At 37.7% G+C, this 22,644-nt stretch overlaps 1 protein-coding gene across 12 annotated transcripts in view; it reads right to left on the reverse strand.

Annotated features, from left to right (window-relative positions):
- Positions 1 to 271: 271 nt before the first annotated feature.
- TBC1D4 (TBC1 domain family member 4) overlaps positions 272 to 22,644 on the reverse strand; it is a 196,421-nt gene continuing 174,048 nt past the window's right edge. For 7 of the 12 annotated variants that reach the window (XM_045479367.1, XM_045479346.1, XM_045479341.1 and 4 more), the window contains 8 exons: positions 21,576 to 21,578; positions 20,614 to 20,772; positions 17,757 to 17,915; positions 15,102 to 15,346; positions 10,633 to 10,792; positions 7,952 to 8,121; positions 5,373 to 5,549; positions 272 to 2,842 (listed from right to left, as the gene is read on the reverse strand). In XM_045479367.1, coding sequence (XP_045335323.1) covers positions 2,609 to 2,842; positions 5,373 to 5,549; positions 7,952 to 8,121; positions 10,633 to 10,792; positions 15,102 to 15,346; positions 17,757 to 17,915; positions 20,614 to 20,772; positions 21,576 to 21,578 — 1,307 coding nt within the window. In that variant the 3' untranslated portion in view covers positions 272 to 2,608. The remainder of the gene's footprint in view (positions 2,843 to 5,372; positions 5,550 to 7,951; positions 8,122 to 10,632; positions 10,793 to 15,101; positions 15,347 to 17,756; positions 17,916 to 20,613; positions 20,773 to 21,575; positions 21,579 to 22,644) is intronic. The other 5 variants (XM_045479378.1, XM_045479357.1, XM_045479331.1 and 2 more) reach the window with 1 other exon arrangement.

Here is a 22,644-nt window from a genome sequence, read left to right on the forward strand (position 1 = left end):
ATGCTCACCTGAAGTGGGCCTTGAGCTCATCTGATGCAGGGCTGGAGCTCACCCAGTGCTGGACTCGAACTCCTGAACCATGAGATCATGACCTGAGCCAAATTCAGATGCTTAACCAACTGGCCACCCAGGCGCCCTGTTGTCTGAAAAGAATTATCATAGAACCAATTTTAAGTAGCAATAATCCAGCCTATACAGATTTTGTAAAGAAATCTAACCAAGAGTATCATCTTTCCTACTACAAAGAAAGGTAAAACCAATAAGCCAAGGAAACTGTAGCAATGTATTTATTGGAAACGAACTAGACATTACATTAATCGGATGAAGATGTAACAATACATAAAGCATAACTGGTGCAACATTTAAAAAATCACAAAAGAAAAAGAAAGTTCATTTTCAGAAAAAATACTGTATCCAAGACACCTAAATCTCTGAACACCATACATAATACAACTCATGACACTCTGAGTATCCAGAGTAAAATTAACTTTGAACTGAAAGGAAAAGTTTCTTTTCCCAATTTAAAGATTCTTTGGCTACCACCTGTATATAACACACATAAGGTAATTTCCATCACCAGACAGTAACTAGATGATATCTGTCATATTCCTCACAGGAAAAACCTGACCTACAAATAGAGAAATTTGGGGGAATCCAAGAAACAAATCAGCTGAAAACCCCAACTTAATAGGGTACCTAGAATCAACATTTCCTAAAACTAAAAACTGCGTTAACTTTCCTAATAAGACTTTATTTTCTTTTTTAGAAAAACTGCCTGGATTAGAGGGCATGCTGATCTGTAACAGGAATCATTACATTTATACTAAGTAATGGTGTAAAGGCAGGGGGTTCAGATGTTTATCATCTGCTCTTCAAGGTTTTCCCAAACCTCGAGAGCTTTGCTCTTTCTCTACTCTATAATATACTGTAGCTTGTGTATAAAAAAAAAAACCCTCTGAAGAAAATTATCCTAGATAATCCATCTGTGATAAGTACTGCAAAAAGCAGTGATGATAAATATTGTTTGGAGAGGCAAAAATGCTGCATCAACTTTCAGAGGCACTATCATAGACTCATCTCAAATGGAGAACTGCAGGTGTGCTCTGAAAATTACTTTCCTTCCATATACCCAACATGCATGAATGTCCTCTATTAAGCTGTAGCCTGAGGAAGCTGGGAGTTCAAATGCAGAATTGTAGATCTTAGAAAGGGCCTGGTGCCACTTGTCACTTCTCTCCAGTGGCTTTCAACAGTTTATTCTCAAACATTTCACAATTCCCCCAAACTTTCACAAACAAGGGAAAGATGATCAAGAGATTAGATTCTGTCCGTTGGCAACAACAATAAAAAATGTGTCAATATAGGGGCTCCTGGGTGGCTCAGTCAGTTAAGCGGCCGACTTCGGCTCAGGTCATGATCTCGCGGTCCGTGAGTTCAAGCCCCACGTTGGGCTCTGTGCTGACAGCTCAGAGCCTGGAGCCTGCTTCAGATTCTGTGTCTCCCTCTCTCTCTGACCCTCCCCCGTTCATGCTCTGTCTCTCTCTGTCTCAAAAATAAATAAATGCTAAAAAAAAAAATGTGTCAATACAGCATATTATCTTTAGAAAACCAATTATAATCACATTTCCCTATCTTTCATTGCAGGTAGAGAGAACTAAATTAGGAGTTCCCATTTGTGGGAAAATGCCAAATCCTTGTCACCAATTGTGGCACCAAGTAAAAGGGAGTCCATTCACAACTATAAGCAGTAATTTAAATTAAAAAAGTAGAAAGTTGATCTAGACAATTTAGGTCCTAAATTAAATTTTGGAAGCCTGATATTTTTAGTTTGAGTAATAATGCTGGTCTAATTTGCTAGAAAACTAGCAACATTCTTTTTCACCTTGAGCTGGGTGGGTAGACTCCACTATGATGTCTTGCTTTCTCCTTAACACACATCCAAAGTAATGCCTCACCTGACTCAAAATGCATGTAGACACAACATGCAAGTTGGCACAAAGCTGGCAGGGGAGGAAGGCCCCCACCTTCCTGAAAAATCCATAGGAGCATGATTGGCAATCAGATATACATAATGTCAGTAGATTTTAAGACAGATATACATAAAGTTACACAAATGTTTCTACCTCTCCACCACTGAGTGAAACATGCTGCTCTTTGGAGAAAAAAATACATTCATTTTTTTCAAGTATATTTCAATATACAAAGATGCTCTAAGCTTTGTTTCACTACAAAGACAAAATGATTTCACATATGTCCAAGGGGAATTTCATTTTAACTTCCCTTTGGTGGGGGTTTCATGAAGTTCTGATTTAAAAAAATTCACTAAATATACATCTACTCTTTTGATCTGAAAGCATGAACTGTTTGCGTCCATTTTATATATATGTACATAGTCAACACCAACAACAGAAAAAACCAGTCTACATATGTACAATGGCTTAAGATTGGCGTACTCTAGTAAGACCGAGGTCCACCAGCTAGGACACGGGCGCAGCACCAGACTCAAGTGGTTCTGTCAGCTCTGGTGTCCAGCGCTGGGCCAGCAGCATACAGACTCTTCCCTTCCTCCATTCTAAGAGCATGTTCTGCTGAGAGGGCACTTCTTCAGTTATGGCTTGTTTCCTGTCTTGGCTTTGTTGTTAGGGTTGCAGTTGAGGTCCCTCAGCAGAAATTCACAATTGGCAAGCGCATCGGTGGGCAGCAGCTTCCGGATCTGCTCCACTGTCTTTTGATAAGCCATTTTCTCTTGTTCCAGAGTCCGGATTAAAGACTTCATTTTGGTCTCTCTGGTCAAAAGGTTTTCCAGATTGGATTCCAAGGTCTGGATTTTAGCATGGGCTAACTGTTTGGGGGAAAGGAAAAACAATGCAAATTCTTCCAAATCAAAAATCTGAAGATTCTGGTTCCTCATCAGACCAGCATCCCGACCTTACATGCATTAACCAATCATATCATATTACTTAATGAATAAAATAGTATGTGAAACAAATACTTTGAAACCCTTCATGAAATGGATATTTTTCAACTGCTCTAAAATAAAACTGTAGTACCAACAAAATACATCTCATTTCACTGAATACACCAAAATGCAGTATTAAATCAGCATCCTACAGTGGCGGGGCCACTGGAGTGAGTGGGATCTGGATGAAGGAGAAAAAGGAGATTCCTGATGCTTCCTGGAGGTGCTAAAAGAGGCTTTTCACCCTCTGACTAGAAATATAGGGTTTTCTAAACACATACTTTGGATCCTATCAGTTTCAATTGGTGTCAGGAGTTCCCACATAACTTGGGAACCAAGACGTGATAATGATATTTAACTGTCAATGAGAAAGTCTGTGGAGCACCACCTGGGTGACTCAGTTGGTTGAGCATCCAATTTCAGCTTAGGTAATGATCTCGTGGATCGTGAGTTCAAGCCCCATGTAGGGTTCTGTGCTGACAGCTCAGAGCCTGGAGCCTGCTTCAGATTCTGTGACTCACTCTCTCTCTGACCCTCCCCTGCTCATGCTCTCTCTCTCTCTCTCTCCTCCTCTCAAAAATAAATAAACATTAAACAAAGAAAAAATAAAAAGTCTGTAACCATTAATAAAAGTCATTATAGGGATGTCTGGGTGGCTCAGCCATTTAAGCATCTGACTCTGGATTTTGGCTCGAATCATGATCTCACTGTACGGGATGGAGCCCTGCATCAGGCTCCATACTGACAGCACAGAGCCTACTTGGGATTCTCTTTCTCCCTCTGCCCTTCCCCCACTTGCACATGTGCACTCTCTCAAAATAAATAAACTTTTTTTTAAAAAGTCATTATAAAAAGGGTCCAAACCCACTTTCCCTAATAAGGAAGTTCTCAATTAATCACCATTGAAGCATCGAGTAATAATATTTTCTTTTTTGAAGTAGACAATGTTGTCTCTTTCTTTGAATAGGCATATAATTTTCTGTAGGCAGAGGCTAATGGAAGATGAAGTGAACGAAGTCAGTGTTCCTATTCTTGGAGCAATTACTCTAGAGACTCCTCATTTTAAAAAAATTTTTAATGTTAATTTTGAGATAAAGAGAGACACACAGAGCAAGCAGAGGAAGGGCAGAAAGAGAGAGGAGGATACAGAATCTGAAGCAGGCTCCAGGCTCTGAGCTATCAGCACAGAGTCCAACGTGGGGCTCGAACCCATGAACTGCAAGATCATGACCTGAGCTGAAGCTGGATGCTTAACTGACTGCACCACCCAGACAGCCAAGAGATCCCTCATTTCTAAGGCTTTCTCTCCTAGTCATTCTTGTCAGGGGACTCACCATATAGAAACAGAGTTTTAGTGGTCTCTAGTTTGGGGACAGGTGTCATTCTGGAAAATGGGGGGTAAACAGAAACCAAGGAGCCATGAGACACTTAAGCTCCAACTCTGAACACATTTTCCCCCACCCCTCAGAAGGTTTTCCTTCTAACCTCCCCTCCACCAATCACTCTCAAACCCGGCCCCTCAGGGCTTGGCTATACAGCACTTATCATACAAGTTACAGGTGCAGAATATTAGTTTATACTAACTTGCTTATTGCATTTGTAAATATACATTTATAAATACATATATAGTATTTTATATTCCCAAATAATTGTAAACTTGATGGCAGGGACTATGTGTTACATGTTTTCATTCAATTCTCTCTAAAATGCTTCCTTTTCTTTCCATTTCACTGAGTTTTACTCTAGACAATTTCCACTGCAAATCATTTCTGCAAATGATTTCTAGCTGATCTCCACACCTTCTCTCCCGATTCAAATCTGTCCTCATCAAGGTTTCCACACTGATCTTTTGAAAGTATAGTTCAAAAACCCTGAGAGATTTCCTTCTCAGCAGGATTAAAACCATGCTCTTCTGTTTGACACTGAAAGTTATCTACAGTTCTGCCTCCATCACATTCATCCCATCTCTCCCGAACATAAACCTTAGACCCCAAGATTACTCTGCTGCTCTGCCCTGTCTTCCTCATTCATACCAACCCCCCCCCATTCATTTCTCCCACCAATCCCTCAGGTCCAGCTCAAGCCCCAAGGCCTCCAGAGTTCTCCCAATTCCCCATATTCAACCCCTCCTCCCCTGAATGTAGCCAAATATGTGCAACACCCTATAGGTATTTAACCAGATTCTGCCTAGAATTGTCATTTAATATTTTGTGAGTGTAAAATTTCTCTCCCAAGTGATTTTGAAGTTTATATGGGCATCTGTAGCCCCCAGAACACTTGGACGCAGTCTGCCACACAGACCCTCTGTCAGCAATGGTTCACTCTATGTCACATCTCTGCCATTCCTGGTATATCGTTCCGTGCATGGAGGAGGCAGTCAAGTGCTTTTTTGATCAAATCTTTATATCCTTACCTGCAACTTTTCTAGGAGGTCCATGTTTTGTCTTTTCAGTTGGTTATTGGCCCTCTCCAGCTTTTCCAAAGGTTCACTATCCTCACAGGCGTATGAGGATTCCTGAAGCTCATCCTGCAGCACGTGGTATTCCACCTCATATGCATGTAACTGTTTAGAAATATCCATCTCAAAAACCTGCCATGAAAACACAATGGGTTCATCTGGCTTTTAGTATGGATACCAAAATACAGTCTGTGTATCTGGGGTACTTCACATAGATTTCCAAGTGCTTGCTAATGAAGAATAATATGGCATATCAAAAGCAAGAAAAACAGATATGACTGTCTATATAATGACAAATGGATTATTTCTACACAATTGAAACATTCTCATAATGAAGCCAAGATGATAGAATAAGTTAATGTTTAAGGGTATTTTGCAACTAAAATATACATAATCCAGTTACTCTCCAAAAATGTAGCATACCAGATACAACATTAGTTACTGGGTAATTCTAACCTATGTGAGAGATAATCTTTGCTGATTCTTACCTCTGTTAGAGATAATCTATGCAAAATTGCATAGGGTATTTCTATAATAAAGAAACCAAAAATACTTCTAGTTACTTGTGAATGGGGTAGACAGGTCTTACACTAAATGTCTTCATCCATTTGCTAATCCTTGTAGGCCTCTATGCATCTCATATTCTACCACACAGAGAATCTTCATAATTGCATTCCCTGAGCACTGCACAGAGCTGTAGGGTTTAATCGGGGCTGCCTCTGCTCTCCCGTATCGCCACCCCACAGCAAGACAGTTTGCTTAGAAGTCAGTGGATGGGTAATGGCTCCTTAGTCTAAACTTGCAAGGGAAGGGAGGCAGCAGCTGCCATTTAAGCAATGGTGTCTACACTAACACTGTGGGGAGAAAAGAAACCACAACAAACCTAATTTATTTATCCTACCATGATCAGAGATACTCAAATATTAGAATTTAAATGGGTTGTCTAGACAACCTGGTCATCCCTCTCAAACAAGTATCAGTTTTTCCCTACCTAGTGGAAAATCATGGACACAAGGGACTGTTGCACAACCATTAAAAATGATAGCATGGATCTATATTTATTGGTATGGAAAAAGAGAGGTTGTAATTTGCCCAATGTGACAGAGCTAGTAGGTGGCAGGGCACAAGAACAAGATGTCAAACTCCCTTTCTCTTGCTCTAAACCCTTTTATTGGCCATCCCAAGTGCCTCTAGGAAAGTGGTAAGCTTTATCAATACTCATAAAGCATTACTGCTTTATCTACAAATCGGAAGCTTGGTCATGCCATCTGAGTAACATCAATATACAACTACCACTTAACCTAGTCCCTGTGAAGAGCCAGGACTAGATACATGGTGTGCTGATTACTCTCCATTTGCTTCCCAGATCCAATTCTCTGCCCTCATCTATTCTGCTGGACCTGGGAGAAAGACCCTTAGGACCTGCATCTCCCTTTCACACCTCCTTTTCTGCTGGCTTCTGGTTGGGTATGGCCCAGGAGAGCAGCTGCAGGAAATCAGAAAGAGGAGGAGAGGTTGTATTTCTTCCTTGCTCCTTCCTTGCCTGGCTCACCAAAAGTACAAAAGCTCCAGAAACTCCTCCTGCATAGTTCCAGCACTCATTGGGCCTAAAAACACTATTAGATCCTTCCTCTGCCCCCTCAACACCAGAATATCAACAGCTTCCCTCTGTCACTAGCTCCTGAGCACCTGGACAGCCACACTCGGTTCTCTTAACCCTGCCTAAACCTCTGTAAGTTGGTAGCTTTGTGTGAATCATTAAAGACCGTTTCCTGCAAGGGACCCTAATCAATACATGAAGTCTCATTTAAGCTTCGTAAAACCTCTCAGATCAGTATTGACCTATTTGAGAAGTAAGAATACTAGGGTTCAGAAGATTAGGGAGATGTGTACAAGCCCACCAACTAATAAAAAAGCTAGAGACTGACGTAAATCCAATACTAATTCCAAAGCCTAGGCTCTTGCCACATGTACTCCTTATATATCTTACATTTTTTTTTTTTTGAGAAAGAAAGGGGGTGAGGGGCTGAGGAAGAGGGAGAGAAAGAATCCCAAGCAGGCCCCAAGCCCAGTGCAGAGCCCTACATGGGGCTCGATCTCACGACTGCAAGATCATGACCTGAGCCAAAATCAAGAGTAGGATGCTCAACCGACTGAGCCACCCAGGCACCCCCATGTACTCCTTATATATTTAAGTAAGTCTCATTTTTATTTTATTTATTTATTTACTTATTTATTTAGTCAGTCTTCCTAACTCTGTCAGCTCTGTCTTCAGTCTTACCATTGGTCTAAATTGAGATTCACCAAACACTTCTTATGTAGCACTGAACCACTTTTCCTGTGCATAGCCACACAGGCAGTTTCACAATGTAGAAACTTCACAATAATCTCACTTCCAAATAAAATAAATCTGATGAAATAAAAAAAAATCTATCAAGCAAATCTAAGTCTTTATACTAAAGCATTTTTAATATATATTTAGTAGAGAAACTGCTGAGTGATCTTATATCTTGCCTTTATCATTTTAATCATACCTGGGTAATAATTTTTTCCATTTCAGATGTATTCATATCAGGTAGCGTGGTTTTAAGAAACTCGACAATACTTTCAAAGTTCTCACATTCCATTATAAGTGTCTCCTGGCTGCTCAGCAGACTAAGCGCAACCTTAAATATAACTTCAGTTCCCTGAAGAAAAATAATATCTAAAAAAAAAGACATACGATTTTCACGATCAAAATTATGCATCCACTATTGTAAAAAGTACACTCTTTGTGTTAATGTGTTAATGGATTTTTGTGTTTCTTGTGGTGGTGGTGTTTTTAATGCAGTGGAATCATGGAATATTCTACAAAAGAATATGGTCAAAATCACCTAGATTAAAAAAATATATATGACTGAAAGCAATAAACAGATGTTTAACTATTCTTCTTACTTCTTTAGGAATGTCAGATAAGGCCAGAGAAAAAGGTTAATTATATATCTCTTTGTCTATGTATTTATAATTTTAATTATTTTATTTATTTTTAAATGTTTATTTTTGAGAGAGAGACAGACACAGCATGAGTGGGGAGGGGCAGAGAGAGAGGGAGACACAGAATCTGAAGCAGCCTCCAGGCTCCAAGATGTCAGCACAGAGCCCAATGCGGGGCTCAAACCCACGGACTGTGAGATCATGACCTAAGCTGAAGTTGGATGGTTAACCAACTGAGCCACCCAGGTGCCCCTATGTATTTATAATTTTTAGTGGCAAATTTAGTGGAGACTAGGTAAACCTAAAGATGTTTATTCAACTGATACTTCAATTTTCCTTCCCAAAAATAATACAAAAACAAATCAGCATAACCAATTAGTACTATTTAAATTCTTATTATCATAATAAAAAAGTAAATGAACCATCCACATACAATTTAACCTATATTAGAGCAGGAAATTTAAAAAAAAAAATTTTTAAAGAAAAATCAAAAGTAATATATAACCTAAATCAGAAGTGAAAGAGAAAAAAAAAGAAAACCTACCCTAACTCTGAACTCTGCTTCCTAACAAATACAAACAGGCAATAGTTTTGAAAGTACCAAATATTTCTATATGAAAGTTTCAATCTTTGCCACTCTGGAATCAGTAATATGTAATAAGCAAGGGAGTCCTTAGAAAACAGGGAACTGTGACTTTGGTTCATGCATCTTTCCCTTCCCTGACTACCTCTATTCTCTACTAAATTCAAAGAAAAGGCAGAGCTGACAGCATCAGTCATATTTTCATTGCAAAAAAAAAAAAGACCTGGGGAGGTTTGTTTCTTGAGCTCTGCTATCACATTCCCAAGGGTAAGTCAAAGAGAGATGCTTTCAAACATTGTTTTATCATTTTGATTTGGTAAATTATTCTGAGAAGAAAAAATATATAGATCCTAAGAAGAATATATATATATAAAATGAATGAGAGTATTTTAAAAGACCCAGAAATAGGAACCCAACCCCTACCCAAAAACTAAACTGGAGAGAAGCAATCAAGTATTTCAATAAAGAAGAGAAATTTGGTGAACATTTGATTCTGCACATCTTCATTTTTCTCTTTTGCTGCACTTTGTCCAAAGACCATATTACACTAATGCACTGTTTAACTTTTTAAACCACAGCCCCCAATAAGAAAGAAACTATATACTGTAATCTGGTGCATGTGTACATATTACACATATATCTTCAAAACTGAAGCTTATCCAAACATTTTCCTTACCATTTGATATACTCTGATATTTTCGTTGTATTCCATTTTCACTCTTTTTTTTCTAATACTGGTAATAATCTACAATTGGGCAAATACAATTTGACAAAGAGCTCCGATTTAGCAAAGGCAAAGTTACAAATATCACCATGGATACAAGATAAGCAGAATGGAAAAACTGTAGGAGCTCTTTCTGGGGTCACAGAAGTCCTAAACATCTTTAAGAACAAACCTCTAATAAAGAGTTGTTTTTATTTATTTTTTTATTTGTTTGCTTTTTAAATAATGGATTAGATAAACATAACTAAAGACTTTTGAATAGATTTAAGGGCCCCCAAAAGATGCATGAACCATGTCATACTCTTTTATTCTTGGTGCCTAACAATGTGATGAAGCAGAAGGAACTCAGTAACTAGCCCCATGCCTTACCGGCCATGTTTAGTGCTGTTACCCTGAGCCACCCAGTCTTAGAGACTGATGCCAGCACTGCACTGGCATGGAAGGAGAGTCACTTAAGCAACAAAACAGGAATTTGAGTTACCCTATTAACAAAATCAGACTGTCATTAGAAATCACACTGAAATAAGTTACGTCCATTGACTCAACCAGAAAACATGTTTCTCTCTGTTTTGAATTAGTGTTGAAGGAGATAATGGGAAAGTAAAAACAAAAATAAAAACTGAGCTAAGAAGCATGTGTATAAAAAAAATCTGGAAAATGATATGTAGTAAGTCCTTAGTTTGGATTTAAAAAAAACTTCTTCACAGTTTACTCAAATACAGGATCCAATTCTTCTTTCCCTTTAATTTCAATTTCATTTAAGACCAATATGATTTCAAACTACTCTCAGAAAAGAGCCAGGCAAATTTATTAAATTCCATTAGCAATTTGCTATTCTGTATAACACACGATAAAACAATCAGGCACCACGCTGGGGAGAGGGATATTCCTTGGATTAAATAACATTGTACCATTTGATCATAGGCATCTCTTACCAAAAACTCTGGCTACAAATCCTAGTGGAAACTGAGAGGCAAACAATGTGAGGAACCAGGGGGCAGCATAAAGACTGGGGCTGATTTCATTTTCTTCAAGATGATTGTAGAGATCTCTGTGATAGTCATGAAGGAGCCTGGACAACTGGTACATTTGAATCTAAAGTTAATTTGGAGAAGAAAAATAAAATAGTATGCATTTACCTGTGCATAAAATACACTAACTTTATTTACCCCAATATTTAATAACAAAGTCACACATATTCAATACATGAAAGTAGTTAGTATTTTATTTTTATTATGTTAAAGTTGATATTAAAGTCCAAGTTCACTTAGCTGAGGTCATAAAGCAAGTCACTGAGAGTCCATCTGAGATGACTACACAGGTGTCTCTATCATATGTTTTTTGGGGTCACATACATACATGGAAATGGTTGTTTTTCCTCATGTAAGAAGGCACTGCTTTTGGAATTTAATCAGAATTGTCCTGGCTTAGGACTCTCATGGAAGGTCTATTTCAATTTCAGACCAATTCCAGAAAAGCCTCCATTCTAAAGACTCTACATTTAGTTCAGAAGCAAAGTTTGTCTCTGTTTGCTGGGCCCAGCAGCTGAGTTACGATGGAGCTCTGGCTTCGACCCCACCAGGCAACGAGTGCTGCCAGGATGCTGCCTGGCTTAGAATGTTATGGAGGCAGAAGTTTGGGATAGGATTTCTAATATCCAAGGTATTCCAGCAGCATATTTTTTATGAAAAGGGGGATTAAAGCCAAAAGTGCTCTAGTATTAAAAGAAGAAATTATTTCATTCGGTTACTGGTTTATTATTGGTATTTTTAAAAACGTTATAAAGGCAGAATTATAGCCTTTAAACTCATATGTCTGTGGTAGCTAAAGGTAAGGCAGTAGCAAATAATCAACAAATTTGTGAAGTGTTTAAATTTTTATCCACACAGTAACATCCTGAGTAGTGGTTCCTTGATCAGTTATATCCGTTTGCCATTTTAGTGTGAAATGTGTATGCTATTTTATTAAGTCTAGCACAACTTCTTTCACTAGACAATATCATCAAAATGTTACCCTCAGGTAGTTAGCTTTATAAAAACGCATCAAAATAACCGATTATATTGTGAATTCAACAGTTGTTTCCAGAGCACAACTGAAAATCAAAGTACGATATATAAATACGGAAAATTATTTGTTTGATCTTTATCAATAACACGTATCTGTGGAAACTAAGGTCCCACACAAACTAAAAGAAAGAGCCACAGGAAGTCATAGCTATGAAACACAGAGCTTAGCTGCAGTCAAACATAAAGGTTTACAAAAATGCGATTATTATCTCAGTCATGTTAAAAACAATCATAGATTTCCCTGAGGCCATTTATAATTTAGAAACTAGACATCCTATGTTCCATCAATAGAAGAACTAGTATTTTGGCAGCACAAAAATCAAAGAAGTCTAATTAGCAGGATAAAGAGAAAGCATATTGGCAAAAGCATTCTGTTCTTGTTCTGTTAGGATTGTGACACAGAAGCAATACTTCAACGTTATTTTTTTTAAGAACCTTTTTCTTTTCTGCATTCTAAACCAGGAGATCGGAACATTTCTTCCATCAAGGTATATTTACATTAAATTTCTTCTGATAAAAGCAAATAAAAACATAATTCAATCTTCCTTTGAAGGAAACTTTAATAATAAAATGCCATCTGCTAAGAATAAGTAATTCTTCAGTTCTACCATACAGATAACACGGCAACTCTTCCAATGGAAGATTTAGAGTCCGAGGAGGGAGATGTGGAGAGAGATGAGAAAGGTAGAGAAGATGGGGAGAGGGGAGAGCAAAGACGTCAGATAAAAGACACAATGCTTTTACACTCAACACAGGAAACTGCAGCCACAGAACATAAGGAGACAAAGTTAAAAGAGACCTCAACTCCCTCATTTTACGGATAAGGGAACCCAGGCCAAGAACCTGGAGTGTCCACGCTCACACTGTGCAGGTAACCAGAAATCCTACCAAGTGATCCATGCCCACTGCTGTTTCCACTTCTGAAAGTTACATTGATTGGATAAAAAAACACCTTCTGCTCCTGAAGGTGGAAAAGTGTTGTACCTCACTTACAGAGCAAAAAGATCTATTCTCCTGGAATAAGGTCCCCAATCTTGCAGGTTCTACAAATGCTACCAAAGATTAAAACATCTTCATTGTCATAATTATGGACATAAAATATTTACTGGCAATTGCAAGTCATATAAATGTGTTAATCCAATTTACATGAATTCTTATAATACCAAACTGATGATTTTTTTAAATTGAAAACAACTGCATTTCTAAATTGAGAACTACATTTATTTATTTACTTATTTATTTATTAGAAAGAGCCCAAGCGGGGAAGAAGGTCAGAGAGAGGGAGAGAGAAAGAGAGAAGAGGGAGAGAGAGAGAGAGAGAGAGGGACAGAGAGAGAGAGGGAGAGAGAGAATCCTAAGCAGGCTCCACACTCAGCACAGAGCCTGATGCTGGGCTTGTTCCCACGACCCTGGAATCATGACCTGAGTGGAAATCAGGTGGCAGAAGTTCAACTGACTGAGCCACCCAGGCACCCCCTGCATCTCTCTTTCCACTTAGGGACCTAAATCAAACACTACTCACAGGTACTTTCCATTCTTTAATATTTTTAATATTAGCTATCCAAACCTATTTCTGGAAATCAGAGCTACTTAATTCGTTACAAGGGCACCAATGCTTCCTATCCAGTATTAGATACTTTAGAAATAAAGTAAAAAATAAAACATTCCATTGTCGTTATTTGACTTGTGGCATGTTAACACACCTCACTATATTTATGGATCCTGATAAAGACCCTTTATATGAACTCACATCTGAAAACCCAATGTTAAGAGGGAAACCCTAGCTCCCTAGCAAAAATTTCATCTTAAAAAAGTAAAGAAGGGGTGCTTGGCACCTGGGTGGCTCAGTCGGTTAAGCCTCCGACTTCGGTTCAGGTCATGATTTCACAGCTTGTGGATTTGAGCCCCATGTCGGGCTCTGTGCTGACAGCTCAGAGCCTGGAGCCTGCTTCAGATTTTGTGTCTCCCTCTCTCTCTGCCCCTCCCCTGTTCATACTCTGTCTCTCTCTCACTCAAAAATGAATAAATGATAAAAAAAATTTTTTTTAAAGAAAAGGAATCGCTTCCTCTCCATCGATCCTCTCAAGAAAATACCATTTACTGTAACATTCACAAGGTGAAAACCGAGTCCTTTTTTGCCTGTAGAATGGTAACTAAAATATTAAATGTAAAAACTGATCCTTAGGAACCAGGAAAAGAATATATTTTAAAAGCATTTTTAAAATATTTCACTTCTTATCTACAGCATGATATTATGACTAACAGATCTTGCCTACCTCATTTCAAAGGAGGAGAACTCTGACATTCCTCTCTTGAAAGTCTTCTTTTATATTTTTACTACTAAAAGCTTTAAATTGAAAGGTAGTGGCAGTTGGTGATATCATATCTATAGATAAAATTTAAACTGCTTGTTAGAAACCAATACACTAAGGAAAGGGGAATTTTAACTAGAAAGGAGAAATGTGTAGACAGGGAGTCCGAAATAGGTTGAAGACCGCAGTGGGAGTGAGTACCCCGCTTAAAAGGACTAAAACATCTTAATGGTGCTTCTTCAGTGCATGCTAAGAAAAGCGGACCGAAAACTACCACTGACTTTGGGCACCTTTTCCTCTAGAAGGACCTATCTGACATAAAGATAAAGGAGGAGAGACATGGTAAGTTCAAGAAGAACCATGACACAGATATGTGCCGCTGATGCACTCACAGTAAAAGAATAAGGACGTATTTTTATATTTAAAAAAAAAAAAGATTTGATTCTATTCAATTGACAGGTTGAGGAAAAGTGAATAAAGAAGACTTGATTCTTTCTCTATTTCCACTTGCAGACTTAGGGGAGAGAGACTTGAGTACCCACTACCTTTCTAGAATTGCTCATTTATTCACTTCAGGAACTTAATGAAGAGTTTTTCTGCATATAGATGTCCTACTCTTACAGGTTTAGCAAAAGTACAAATCCCACATACTAAAACGTCAAAAGAAGCCTCTACGTTTATACTAATTCCAAGACAATGGGTCCAAATTTCTTTCAGTCTTTTCTAAAATTTGTTTTACTATTTACTTATTTTTGAGAGAAAGAGAGAGAGGGAGAGTGCGAGTGGGGGAGGGGGAGGGGTAAAGAGAGAGACACACACAGAATCTGAAGCAGACTCTAGGCTCCAAGATGTCAGCACAGAGCCCGACCTGGGGTTCAAACCCATGAATCACAAGATCATGGCCTGAGCCGAAGTCAGACGCTTAACTGAGCCACCCAGGCATTCCCAAATTTCTTTAAATCTTAACTGTAATGTAGAAGAGGGCTAATGCTACGATTTCTGGTAACAGCTTCCCATGTGCCTCACCTGCAGCGACATCATGTCAGGTCTGTACTGTTTGCGGAAGCCCTGGTCATACATGAGGAATTTCAGCATCTCAAAGGCTTGCTCTTCGCTCATGTGCAGAAGCAGGACTCCAGCCACAAAGCTGATCCCCTGACAGTAACCCACTTCTTTGTCCAGCAATGAGTAGGCTTTCAAGAGGTTAAAGAGTGAGAGCTGCCCTGCCCCAAGCTGTGCTGAAAAATAAGGGTGAGTAGGAAATGTCCTTCCTGCAGAGGAAGAAAAAAGAAATATTTTTGAGATATCCTGAGCTTTGGAGATAAAAGTGAAATTGGAATGCAGTGATTTCCAGGAAATAAACATTCTTTTCTGAACCAGTGAGAGCTGTGTGGAATACCCATCTAACTAAAACTCTCTCTCCAGCAAGTCCTAGGTCCTACCTGCCAGACCACCACCCCATCTCTACACATACAAAAGTGAAGAAAACATTTGATGCTAAAATAGCACTTCTTTCTAGAAAACAACAATAACAAAATTCACAAACAAATCATGGACATGTCCAGGAGAGATCCCAGGAAAACAGAATACAAAATCTATTCTGGCTATAAATGAAGGCAAATTCCAAGTTCACAGAAAGACTACCCTCCGAGTAAAATCAGAATTCTATCAAAGTTATCACATTATTTAAAAGGAAATCTTAGTAGCGCCTAAACAGAATTAGTCCTGCTTTTCCTGTATGTAATATGACACTGGAGGAGCTTTTTGAGGTCATTTTGTTTTACATTCAATCTATTGTTCAGGAAATACATCTTTTTTTCAAATATCCTTTGCTCTCTGTTTCTTAAACCACCTCCATGAGCCATACAGACCTCTTTTCTTTTTTCAAAATAGCCAAAAAGCAAGTAAAGCAAAGGGCCAAGATGATTTCAAATAAATTCCCCTCTAAAATTCACCTCTGAGGATAAAATTACCATAGAGATACCCAACAAGCAAACAAAATCAGTTCTGGATCACTGAAAAGCTGGTACTAAACACTGAAACCCACCCATCTTCATCACCAAGGCTGTAGGCACTGGCATGACTTTTCTTATGCCCAAAAATGAAGGGGAGATCAGTTTCCTTGCAAAGTGACTACTCATGTCAATGAGAACTTATAAGAATGCCAGATTTTTAAATGTTTTCCACCACATATGCTTAAAAGTGATCTTGTTTCCCTCCTCCCCCCAGGAACTGATAAGATTAATTTCTGCAGAGCAAGGGGAACATATGAGAAAATAACAAGAACACACTGAGGAAACACAGATGGCTACAAGTAGAGTTAAATAAACAGTTTTTTAATCATCATTTTACTTTATTAAATTTTTTGCTGAAGAAAACTATAAATGTACTCTCTACCCAAGACATTAATTCTAGCTTCATTTTTTTTCTGACCAGCCTTGCCTTATAATCTAATCGCATCATCTCCTTCTCTTTATTAGGATATCTTCATTAGCCCTAAATGAACCATCCCCATTTCTAGTCTGGTCATCAATTTCTCGTCACAGAACCACAGATCTGTGGGGATCCACAGGGATTGCCTAGTTCAAGGTCCTCATTTAAATGAAAGGACTGAGTCTCAGAAGCAAAATAATTTGCCTAAAACCACAGTTTAGTGGTAGAATCAGACAAGAACTGAAGTCTTTAGCTTCTCTGTAAAATTCCCCTTTACAAAAAAAATATTAAATCAAAAAACACTAACTCACTTGGGTCCTTTCCCAACAAAAGCTGTTTATCATCCAAAAGGAACAGAGATCAAAACTAGGTTTTGGCCAGTGATTTTTATGTGCCCTAATATAAGGGGACCTCAAATATAAGGTAGCCCCTTATTTTCCCAAATGGGCTCAAGTAACATATCTGGCCACTTTAAATATACCATCTTTCAGGGATACAGATAAAAAAGTCAAATGCCAATGCACAATATTTAATCCAATTAATCAGACATCTTTAAATAATAAAATATATAGTATAAAATGATAAATTAGAGAAAAACTAGAGACAATGTAATTTTAAAAATCATACCTTTTTTTACTTTCCATTAGTTATTTGAAATACAGACTTTAAAAAGATAGCTTTATGACGCTATCACTGGAAATTCTCCCCAGTCACAAGTAGCCATTCATATAATATTAGGACAGCTCATTTTTCTTTCATCCTATAGGGATGTATTCATGATTCCACAGCATAACCACTTATTGTGCTGCTTTTTAAACTGATATCCAAAGTCCTGTTTAAATTTTAACCTATTCTATCCTATTTTAAAACCAGTGTTGATTGAGAAAATAAATGCCTAACCCAAACAAAAGTCAGTTTTTCAAAACACAGGAATTGAAAGTCCCTGATAATATGACCTTTATAATGATTCAAATATAAGATAACACCCTTTTTCGGGGGCAAAGTCTGGGGATGAAAACTTCATTTTGTATTCAGGCATTTATGGTATTTTCAACCAGACATGAAGTCAACTTGCCCTCAAGAAAGGGGAAAGTCGGCAGCTCTGTATAATTCAACAGGTCCTCTTTAGCAACACCAAAACCAAAACAAAACACAAACTACCACAAAACCCCAAGCAAAACCCCCCAAAATACTCAGGAAAGGGACGTATCGTTTGCTTTTGTACAATAATCAATATGACAAACATACCCAAATCCACAAGAATGGCATGCTGCTGAGCAGTGAGCTGCTTTAAAAGTTCCTTATAGGAAACGTCAGGAGGCTGTTGTTTATTGGGCAATCTGTGCCTGAGACGGTATTGTAAAGCTAGGAACTGCCAAATTTCTCCTCGTCGACTTTTGGGAACACCTACGAAGATAAAAGGCAAGGTCTTGATCTCTGGAATGAAGTTGCTAAACCACTGATGAACTATGTAATGCCTGAAAACAGGTAGCTGTAAGGTCCTGTGTGCCACCCTCCCTCCCATCACACAGTATGATGTGCTGAGAGAGCATATTTTGATCCTGAAGCTGCTGGTATCTTGCAAAAGATATGCTGAAGTTTAATCCTGAAGCTGCTGATATCTTGCAAAAGAAAACCCTCAAGTATCAATAATAAAGACAATGCTGGGGTGCCTGGGTGGCTCGGTGGGTTAAGCGGTTAAGCGGCTCAGGTCATGATCTCACGGTTCCTGGGTTTGAGCTCTACGTCAGGATCTGTGCTGACAGCTCAAAGCCCAGAGCCTGCTTCAGATTCTGTGTCCCTCTCTCTCTGCCCCTCCCAAGCTCGAGCTCTGTCCTTGTTTGTCTCTCAAAAATAAATAAATGTTAAAAAAAAAATAATAATGAAGGCAATGTTAACAACAGCCAACACTGATTGGGCACCTAATACAACATTCCATCAATGGTGCATTGCCACTCAGCATTGTACCTGTGCTCAGAAAACAACCAAATGAGGCAGGTGATTACTATTATCCCCACTTTCCAGATGGTGAAGCTGAGGAAGAAAGAAGCAAAGAACTTGCCCAAGTTCACACAGCTTGTAAGTGGAAGTTTAGGATTAGAACTGTCCAAGTCTGGCTTCAGAGGCCAAATTCTGAAACCATGAAATGTATCCCTGCCTATTCCCACCTTTTATTTGGTTTAAAGCTAGTAATAAATGCCAGTACTTATAAATTCTAAGCATTTGACATTAATAAGTCTCTGTATAAGGCAAACCAAGAATATATGTTGCTACTTACACATCTGTAGGATGAATGAATGAATGATCACATGTAAAATGTCATTTGGGGGGTAACTTTCATTAGCCCACTAAATGAATCTCTGATAACATGAGTGGGCTGTTTTATTATCCATCCAACAACAATTTTGCAAGAAGGCAATTCACTTCAGCTAAACAAGTCATCTGTTGAACATCTAACACATAGCAAAGTATAGAGAATGGCACTGAGGATACTTCCTCCCTGGGAGATGAATAAATCCATTCTCGGGAATTAGTCTCATTCATTCATTCATCCATGTATTCATTCAGTAAATAACTTGTGCAAGATCCTTTTTAGGTGCTAGGCATGCAGTGGCGGGGTGAGAAAAACATTAAACAAATATATGCCTAAATACAAAATTATAATTATGATAAGCACCATTAAGGAAAAGAATCGTGAGAAAAAATAATGAAGCAAAATGAATTGATTTTGGTGGAAGAGAGGGCTTTCTGAGGAAATGGTATTTGAACTGAGATCAAAAAGATAATAGGATTTTCCAAGCTGGGAGTGTGGGCAGCAAACCCTTCAGGAAGGGAAACGTTTGAATGCCCTCAGAAAGGCAAGGAATGGGGTGAGAAAGGAAGAGGAGGAGGAGGGGTGAAAAGAAAAGGATGATGGGAAATAGGCAGCAGGTGGAGAGGTAAGGATGAGAGGTTAGGGAAAACTGGAACATTCCATGCAAGAAACAGCCTGGGACATATACTGGGACCCAGTGTAGTTCAACCTCTTTGAACACATGATACAGGGAGGGAGGAAGCAGAACATGAGATCAGAGATGAAGGAGGCAGAGATTATGGTGGGCCCTGGGCAGAGTGCTCAGAGGTTCAAACTGTATCCTATAAGAAATGGGAAGCTGAGCACCCCTAAAAATCTTTAAAACTCATACCAAAGAATAGTGTGATCGACAACCACACACATTCTATTACCCACTATTCTGTCTCACAAATAATGCAATCAATGAAAATGTTTAGGACTTCCATATCTTCAAGGAAAAAAAAACCAATAAATGTAGCATCTTACAAAATTAATCTCAACTTCATTTAAACTTAACTATGCAACAGTTTCACACATTAACAGATATCTTTGGATATTCTTGGATTTTTATTTTGCACTCAGCTTATATAGGTCATGAGATCCTCATTTTAATAGCTGGGTCACAGAAATGCACCTCAAATATTCACATGCTAAGCAGTTTTAATTTTAAATATAAGATGTTTAACTATCAGCCATTTTATATGACAGAGTAGCAATGCAGTATAATGGCCAAATAAAAGCAATTTTTCCAAAATAAAGGAATATATACATGGAAGGAAAACTGACTGATGAATAAAAACATAAATCTGTTTACATGCACACATACATGTAGGTGAATATACATATACATATAAACATTTCTGACTAAATGATGGAAATGAGTCTAGTTTGTAAGTCTAAATTATTTTTATGGATATGATCCAAGGTCTCTACCCATGCATTCACTCCTTTCTTGATAAATAACAAAGACAGCTGAGAACAGCTGGTTGAAGAAGACAGGAAAACCTATAGAAACGGTGTCTGCTAACTCCTCAGGGACCATCTCTCCATTAGCACTGTTTTCTTCCCAACAAAGTCACTGACTGCAGTCAAAAGCAAATTACTTCCCTTTTTTTTATAGGCAAAGCACAAGGACAAAATTATGCCTGAGCTACACAACCAAAAAAATCTCTAAAGATTTTCTCTAAAAGAGATGATTAACGATGATCCACCTGAAACTAATGTAACATTGTGTGTCAATATTACTCAAATGAAAAAGGCAATCCAGAATACCTTCTTTAAGACAAATATGAATGTCTTCCATATCGCTTCTGATTTTAGCTCTGCAGTTCAACAACTTCTTATCCCAGGTTAGTAAGACCTCCTTCTGACATACACCAACTTCTTCATAGTCCAGTTTAACTTTTCTGGACTGGAGTTCATCTCTGCTTGCTAAGAAAAACAAAAGAATTTATGTAAAACTGATGTGTTCCTAGAACACAGAATTTTAAACATTTTGTTGTATTTGTAAAATCATACCAAATTATTTTTAGGAATCAACCACTAACATGTAGTCACAAAGTAAACTTAAAAAAAGTGAGGATACATGAAAGGTTCCCAAATGGAGTCATATCACATAAAAAAGTATCAGGAATAACTTTCTAAGGAGGTTTTACTCTGTATCTTACAGATGGGAGCTCTACTAAGCATAAAAAACTAAGCATGTTCCCTACGCTGTAAGTGTCAATTTTTTTTTTGACACAGCCTCAGATGTGACAACTTGCATCATTTTCAACACCAATGATATTTTATATATGACCTATATGAGAAAACAATACCTCGTGCTAACCTTGATTAGAGAAATACTGACCATGGTAACCCAATACATTTTTATAATTATTCCCGGAGTTACCAATACTTCTTTTAAAAATGTTAAGTCAGGTGCCTCTGTGTTCATTTTTTTCTTAAAGAAAAAAATTCATTTTATTGAAATTAACACTACTTCTGTTTTTAAAAATTGTACAGAATTCTCTCTTGTTTGATGGTCTAAAATACAAGCCCAGAGCTCATTAAAGAAAGGCTTATAAAAGCAACTACTAACTTGATGTGTTCTTTATCTTGAATACTTGATTCCAAAAGAGTAAAGGAAGAAAAAACATTTAGCTATTTTTTTTCTCTTTCATTAGGATCACATTGAACAGGAGTCTCACAGATTAATGTGTACTCATTCAAGCTCACAGTGCTCAACCCCTTACCTTCTGCAACACAAATCTTTGTCATGCATCCAAAGTCCTCGACAGCACAAAAAACAACAGCAGAATGAGTATTACCCTTTACTTAGTGTGTTTGAAACCATTCCAAAGAATTTAAATATCTTATAATATGGTTATTCAAATAAAGAGTAAAAGTTTCTACTGAAAGTCCAGATATAACCAAACTTTCACTATGAAAATACTCCTGGATACCACTAGATGGCCTACCTCTTGGATACCACTAAACTCACAGAGAGGAGCTTTGCTTCTCAATACTTGCTTTATATTTCTCTATGGTAATCAAATTTTTTTGAAGAAGTGGGTTCATTGAAGCTAATAATTAATATAACCCTATATGTTACTTTACTAATTATTTTTTTATAATGAACAAAAGCATATTTCCTTTTTTTCCCCCTGCAACGTTCTCTAGATCTTTATTCATTTAAGAGAATAATCAAGAGCTATGTGCCAGCTTCAGGCCCTGAGGATAAAATGCTGATTAAGAACAGTCAACATCTGCCCTCACCTGGTTAACTAGGCAAAAAATAAAGAACCATCAATAAATAATTATCCATTGACTAGAATTTTAATAAGCTCAACTATTTTTTGTCTCTGTTACTTAAACACAGAAAAAAAAAGAACTCATAAAGGTTTCTGACCATATCTGCTAAATGTCACCTCCTCTCTTACCTTGAATATGAATTGAATTTCCCTCAAAATCTATAATAGCCCGGGTGGGCATACCATTTATCACATCAAACTTTTAAAAGCTGTACCAATAACAATCAATTGGGTTTTTAATTTTAAAGAAAAAAAAAAGATTTACTTCCTAGGATATTTAAAACTTTACATACTTCCAGTCTGCCAAGAAAACAGCAATAAAGAAAATTACTCCCTTGCAAACTAAATATTGTTCAATTTAAAAACAGAATTGAGTATTAGGTGTAGTAAGAGGAATCTTAAGATAGGTGATGAGCATAGAAATGTGAATACCTGTTCTTAAAAAAGCATTTTGGAAGACAGCACAATAAAAGCAAGCCAGAGAAAAACCTAAATTGTACATTTTCCTAAA

Source organism: Leopardus geoffroyi, chromosome A1, assembly GCF_018350155.1.
Source record: "Leopardus geoffroyi isolate Oge1 chromosome A1, O.geoffroyi_Oge1_pat1.0, whole genome shotgun sequence".
In the NCBI taxonomy this organism is placed as follows: Eukaryota; Metazoa; Chordata; class Mammalia; order Carnivora; family Felidae; genus Leopardus; species Leopardus geoffroyi.